At 39.4% G+C, this 7,303-nt stretch overlaps 1 protein-coding gene across 1 annotated transcript; it reads left to right on the forward strand.

Moving 5' to 3' along the window:
- Window positions 1-5,353: 5,353 nt before the first annotated feature.
- On the forward strand, window positions 5,354-6,286 carry LOC101438708 (olfactory receptor 10D1B). The gene has a single exon (XM_004459580.2). It carries the CDS (start codon window positions 5,354-5,356, stop codon window positions 6,284-6,286), a length of 933 nt encoding a protein of 310 aa, XP_004459637.2.
- Window positions 6,287-7,303: the final 1,017 nt, after the last annotated feature.

Raw genomic sequence — 7,303 nt, forward strand, 5'->3', positions numbered from 1 at the left:
CGATTACAGACTAAGACAGTGGGAGTGAGAACCAGAGGAGAGATCACTTAGAAATTGGTGTTTATGCAGGATACCAAGTTTACTCAAGAGGTTTCCAGGGATTCAAGTTTCTGATTTTTTTCCATTCCACTTCACCCCAAGAAAAATGCAGAAAATGTGTGTTTTATAGCTTTTATTCCTATATTTATTACTTTACCTTCCCCTTATGCAGAACACTTCTTCTAAAGAAACCATTATGTGGCGGACTTGGCCCAGTGGTTAAGCCGTCCGTCTACCACATGGGAGGTCCACAGTTCAAACCCCGGGGCCTCCTTGATCCATATGGAGCTGGCCCATGCTCAGTGCTGATGCACACAAGGAGTGCCCTGCCACGCAGGGGTGTCCCCCATGTAGGGGAGCCCCACGCGCAAGGAGTGCACCCTGTAAGGAGAGCCGCCCAGCGTGAAAGAAAGTGCAGCCTACCCAGGAATGGCGCCGCACACAGGGAGAGCTGACACAGCAAGATGATGCAACCAAAAGAAACACAGATTCCCATTCCACTCACAACAACAGAAGCGGACAAAGAAGACTGCAGCAAATAGACACAGAGACAACCGGGGTGGTAGGGGGATGGAAGAGGAGATAAATAAATAAATAAATAAATCTTAAAAAAAAAATAAAGAAACCATTAAATTTACAGGGAGTCAGTTAATTGAGCACTTTCTCACCAGAAGAAAGAAAGAAGTAAGGAAGCAAGAAAGGAAAGAAGGAAAGGAAGGGAGGGAAAATGGTAGCTTAAGAACTTTGTTACCCAGAAAATAGATAGATACCTTACCCTCTCCCATTTGGGGCTCTGAGTCCAATTCTTCCCCTACCAAATTCTTGCAGATAAAGGGAGGAACTTATGCTTGGTGGTTCACCCCAGACCCCAGCCCTGACAATAATAATAGTAATAAAGCACCTGTCACTGGATCAAGAATGCCCAGACTTGCCCCTGCTATTAATAATCAGAAAGTTCTGCTGAGAGGTTAGTTAAGAAACCAGGTGGCTATTGCTGCTAGAATATGCCAGTGACTTGACTACTTGAAGTAGAGAAAAATGAATAAAATGAGGCCCACTGTTTTATCCAATTGAACAATGGTGAGGCAAATATAAAGCAAGTGTCCCCTTAAATTATATAAATGAAGAAAATTCTCCTGAAAATTTTTCATTCCCCCTGAAACAGAATATGAGCTGAACTGAACATCTCTCTCTCTCTCTCTCATACTCTGAGGCCATGGTCTAGTCATGGAATATGAGATACAGGCAGTGATGATTTTAAGGGTGTACAGATGACTTTTCCTAATCTCTATAAAGGATCTATTAATAATTCTCCCCTAAACAGGGACAGCTGCTTTCTGTATGGCTTCTATTTGGGAAACTGTGATGATTCCTGGGAAAGAGAGCTAAGCTTGGGAATGTCTGGCTCTTCTGCTGTCTAACTTTAGGAATATCTCAGTTGCTCCGAGTTCCAATGCCTTATTTGTAAAATAGGGTTAATAAAAGCCACTTTACAGAGCTCTTATGAGAATTAATTAAAAACCTAAAAGTGCATCAAAAAATCAAATCAATCACAAGTGCATGGTGAATTTTTTTGTGAATGAATATTTGAAAGTCAGAATTACTAATGAATTTCTGTTTCTTTATAACTCAAAGATGGAAGTCATAACATCCTGGTTAGGGGTTTGAGATACAGCTCCATCATTCACTAAATGTATTACCTTGGTTACGTTGCTTCAACTCTCTGATCATAAATTGTCTACTAAAATAATGATACCTGCCTCAGATTTCTGGTGAGAATTGAAAGAGATAATATTCTAGAGCACTCAGCACAACTCCATTATATAGTAAATGCATAGTAAATGCTAGGTATTATTAAAATTGTGGTCTATTACCTAGGACATTCCAATAGGTTACTGAGATCTTGTCTAAAGAACATTTGGTCTACCTCCATGGAATACGCATCTTCTCTTTTAAAATGCTTTATCAATACTTTGATATTACAATAATTTTGTAACTACTATATCCATATCCATAATTGTTTTGGCTATAGAGGTTAGTGGAATTATCCCTAAATTAGAGTTCCACTTGTGTTAGGTCAGTATCATTGAAAAAATTCCTAGCATAAATACGAACAAAACACTTCAGATTCATAGATGTACACTATCTAATCATTCATTACACAGTCTCTTTCTTAATTTAAAACAGATCTGTGTTTGTGTCACATCTGCCTATGATTCCTGGATTTCCTGCATGGAACAAGTCTACCAACAGGCCGACAAGCATTTGAAGACAAAAGTATGTCTGTTTCTCTTCTTTGGGTTGAAAACCCAAATCTCTGGAAGGCATAGCATAGTGGTCAATAAGCATTGGCTTTGAAATTAAAGAGTGCCAGCTCAGTCTCTTTCTAGATGTGTGATCTTCTTCAAGTTATTTTAGCTGTTTGGTTTGTTATATTACACCATCTAACTCATAAAGGTTCTTTTGGAGATTAAATGTAACAATGAATTTAAACTTTAGTGTAGCCCTGAGCACAGTTTAAGTGTGTTCAATGAATTGTTCAGTATTATATTAACTATTATTTTAGTCACTCACTTTTCTTTTGCAATGATTTGCAGTTCCTTTATTTATACTGGTCACCCTCCTATGATTACACCTGGAATGTCAATGTTTCCCTTTAGGAAAACTGACCTGAAAAACAGAGTGATAGTAGATACAAAATAAATAATTATGAAGTAATTAAGTTTCTCTTTTAAATGATGATGTTTGTTAGACATACTAATAATTATACAGTCACAAGAATATATGAGCAATTTTAAAAAGTGGTGAGACAAATGATAATAATATCACAAGTAAAGGCTTGAAGGTTGTTTGAAAGCCAACCAAACAAAGGGATAGAATGACAGGTAATCAGGGTCAGAACTGGAGCCTATCCTGTCATGCATTCCTAGCCAATGATCACATTACTATTATTTCATTTTGGGTGATGAAAACAGTTGACAAACTAATTGCTCCCTCAGAGCTACCACTGAATTCCAAGTAGAGCTTTAGGGGATAGGAAGAAAGTTCCAAGGAAGCAATCAGGGAGAGTGCATGTGTACCAGTTTTTATTTCAAACCCTATGAGATTCACTTCTTTATAAGTAGGAAGAAAATCAAAGATCTTTTGGCTGAGGCATTCCATTCCCTTCCTGGAAACAGTAAATGTAAGATCTTATAATCTCTAGGAAACCTGACTCTGCTTTCTGCTGGGCTGTGAGTATTTGAACTTCTACCCATGCCTCACTGTTAACTTCTGCTAACACTAATGACTTCCTGGCCCAAGATGTCTTTATCCTGAAATGGACTTAAAAATCAAACATGATTGCAGAATCACAGAATATTATGATGCTGACATAGGCAAAGAGCAGAAACCAGGAGAGCCTTGCTGACCAAGGACAGAGGATCTGAGCCCACAGAAATGTGAGTTGCTCAGAGAGACTGGTCAGGTATGGATAGTAATAAAGAGTGGGCTGTTAGCAGTATTCCCCCTGCCAGAAAGTGGCTGTTTTTCTCTTTGCTATCTTCATTTTTGCACAGTGCTAAGGTGGTATGTGGTGACCCATTTTGTCTTGGTAATTCTCTTTAGAGGTGTTTTTCAGTGACACTTGTCATACACTATGATTGGAATCTACCTTTTGCACATGGTTCTACAACTTGGAAGTTCCTATGCTAGTGAAGAAACTAAGTTCTAGTGTCAAACTGATGGAAAAAGCCAGTTCCTCAGTCTCAAAAATTAACCGAGATATTAACTAACTTGGTGTGATGCTAAAGTCAAAGCAGGAAATGACCAGGAAGCAGTAAGACCTGAAAACTTTTCCCACCTTAGTAAAAAATAATGATGTGACCCCATCTCAAATGATATCTGTTGTTTACCATTGCCTGGTCATGGAACAGGTTGTTGTAGAAAGCAGAAGTAAACAAACTTGGTTTTCCTAATAATTAAGGCATGGACAGTTAGAATGAAACAGTTCTGAGTATTGATTCTGTCATAAACCAGCTTGGGCAATTAACTTCCTTTTTCTAAGTTTCAGTTTCTTGATTTGTAAATAAGGATAGTAATGGTAGTGGCTCCTTATAAGTTTATTTAAAAAATAAATTACATTTCAAAAGTATGAAGCCTAGTCCTAGGAACACACTGAATATCCATTAAGTGATATGTATTATTATTGTTGTTGTTGCTGTTGTTTTGTTATTATTGCATAAGTAATAAGAGGAAGCATTCCCTGGACTTTTCAAGTGTCATATCCTGTTCTTGAATTTTGTAACCTCCCTTATTAGTCCTGTTCTTTGCCTTTCTTCTGCATGTATTTTTTTTCACTTCAGCACAGTAACATGAATTTGACAATTCCCTTGTGGTTTCTTTTGCTTACTATTTCAGAGTCACCTTAAGTAGACTTAGAAAATACTGAAAGAACTAGAAGAAGCAGAGCAACAGTTCCTGATAGAGTTGGACATGTTAGGTATTTCCAGTCCAGAAGGATGTAATCTGAAGAGGATACAGTCAAAGCCTACTCAGTAACATATTCATAAAATGCTTACTGCAAATAAATATAGAATACCAACAATAAAATAAGACACTCAAAGAAATAGGTTTAAAGTACATGGAATGAAGGAACAGTTTCCATGATGATTTTGTTTTGCCAGACACTTTCACAGATGTTTCACAAACTTTACCTTGATAATTGAAGGATATTTTTCTGTTGCTGTTGATATTATAACTATTATGATATCCTTTTGTAGATGAAAAGATGTGTAAATTGTGCTAACTCCTATAGCTAATAAGTAACATGATCAGGATTCAAAGAGTTCTTGATTTCTAATACAATTTCTTTTTTTGTTATTTTGCAGAGGGTAATGAATTCAGGGAGTTGTTATTGAAGAGATGGTGCGAGTTCAAAATTTAACTATGTGCAAAGAGAATAAATCCATTAATTAAACAACCGTATAAAGATCTCTAACTTAACACAAGAATGTTCAGAGTATGTTTTTAATCTTCTGATGTTGTCATAGAAGAGAATAATCCACTTTTACAAAACATTCCTTTTAGAAGTTCAATAGACTATGGCTCTGAAATAAATATTTCTCATTATTTTGTGTTTCAATATAGATCTGGCTTTGCAAAAGAAGTCTGGTTTTTGCTTGTAAAAAAAAAAAAAAGAAAAACAGCCAATACACTTACCAGCAAGAAGCTTGATAATTTGATTTGGGTGTTCCTTTTGATACAGGTGTCCACTTTGATATAGGCGTCCACTTTGGTGACTTGGGTCCCTTTTGAGTTCTGACATTCTCATAGAATGAGAAATCTCTCAGTAGTGACTAAATTTGTCCTGCTGGGCATCCCACACACAGAGGGTCTGGAGACCATGCTCTTTGTCCTGTTTTTGCTCTTCTACATCTTCACCCTGATGGGCAACCTTCTTATTCTCCTGGCAATTGTCTCCTCCACTCGGCTCCACACTCCCATGTACTTCTTCCTGTGCAAGCTGTCTGTGTGTGACATGTTTTTCCCTTCCGTGAGCAGCCCCAAGATGCTGTTCTACCTCTCAGGCAATAGTCGAACCATCTCCTATGTAGGCTGTGTGTCCCAGCTCTTCTTCTACCATTTCCTGGGCTGCACTGAGTGTTTCCTGTACACAGTGATGGCCTATGACCGCTTTGTTGCCATATGTTACCCTCTGCGCTACACAGTTATCATGAGCCACAGAGTGTGTGCTGTTCTAGCCATGGGGACCTCATTTTTTGGCTGTATTCAGGCCACCTTTCTAACCACTCTCACCTTCCAATTGCCCTACTGTGGCCCCAATGAAGTAGACTATTTCTTCTGTGATATCCCAGTGATGCTGAAGCTGGCTTGTGCAGATACCTCAGCACTGGAAATGGTGGGGTTCATCAGTGTGGGCCTTATGCCCCTCAGCTGCTTCCTTCTCATCCTTACCTCCTACAGTCGCATTGTCTACTCCATCTTGCAGATTCGCTCTGCTGAGGGCCGCCGGCGTGCTTTCTCCACCTGCAGTGCCCACCTCACGGCCATCCTCCTCTTTTATATGCCTGTGGTCCTAATCTACCTAAGGCCTACCCCCAGCCCCTGGCTTGATGCAACTGTTCAGATTCTGAACAACCTAGTTACCCCCATGCTGAATCCCTTGATCTACAGCCTCAGGAATAAGGAGGTGAAGTCATCCCTAAGGAAGGTCTTATATCGCCTGTTGGGTTTCTTTCCTGAGTAGTTGTAGCTAGCACTTCAACTATACTTCATAGCTTATAAACCATTTTCATTTGGTTGAATTTGAGAACACAGGCTTTATTAACCCCATTTTACAATGTAGGGACTAAGACTTGGAGAGGAGAGTTAAATTGACTTGTCCAAGGACACATAAGGAGTGAATGGCTGAATGAGGACTCAGGCACTGGTCTTCTGACTCTGGGACCTGTGATTTCTTGAGAACAGCATGCTATTGTTCATGGAGAGATGGGGTTCTTTCCAGTAATCAGAAAAACCTGGACCTTAGACCTCTCAATCTTTACTTTCTTTAACTGTCCTACATCCCTCCTTCTCTTTCCCTCTGCACCCTAGCACTTCTTCATCTTGGGTGCTGTATTTATCTCCTTCCATGCCTGCATTGGATAAGTCCTGCCATGACTGGTCTAGGAGTTATTGAAAAATATGGGAACAGTGCATCTTCATGGTTTCAAGTAGCATCCTGTAACTTATGGACCATCAAGAAGTTGTATAAAGGAGAAAGAAGGCTAGGTCCTGCAAGGCAGATATCTTGTGAGCAAAGTAGAGGTGCCCATGTGCTGGAAACACCCACAAAGACTGGAAACAGGCTCTGACTGTGAAAGGGCAGCATGCGAAGAAGAATGTGGAGAGGGCGAATAGAAGGAATCCATGGTGGAGTTGGTGCTGGAGAATCTGGTCATGGCTCGTATTGCTTAGTTCAGCTGGGAGGTAAAATGCTGGTATTGTAAAGAATACGTGTTGTATTGTGGCTTTGACTTCACTGTTTACTCAAAAGCTTTGACATTGTACTCCTTCCTACTTTTCTCTATTATTTTGACTGAAATATGCTGAGTGAGAAATGTGTTCTTTCAATACAGAGAGCTATTATTCTCATGACTGAATTCATTGAGAGTACTATCACATTTGTGGAACTCAATTGCTGTGAAGTTTGTTCCCACAAGGTGGAAGGAGAGAAGGACACTGGGAAGAGAGCAATGGAAAAGGAGGGAAGAGGAAGAGGCAA

The sequence above is a fragment of the Dasypus novemcinctus genome, chromosome 27, assembly GCF_030445035.2.
Source record: "Dasypus novemcinctus isolate mDasNov1 chromosome 27, mDasNov1.1.hap2, whole genome shotgun sequence".
NCBI lineage: Eukaryota > Metazoa > Chordata > Mammalia > Cingulata > Dasypodidae > Dasypus > Dasypus novemcinctus.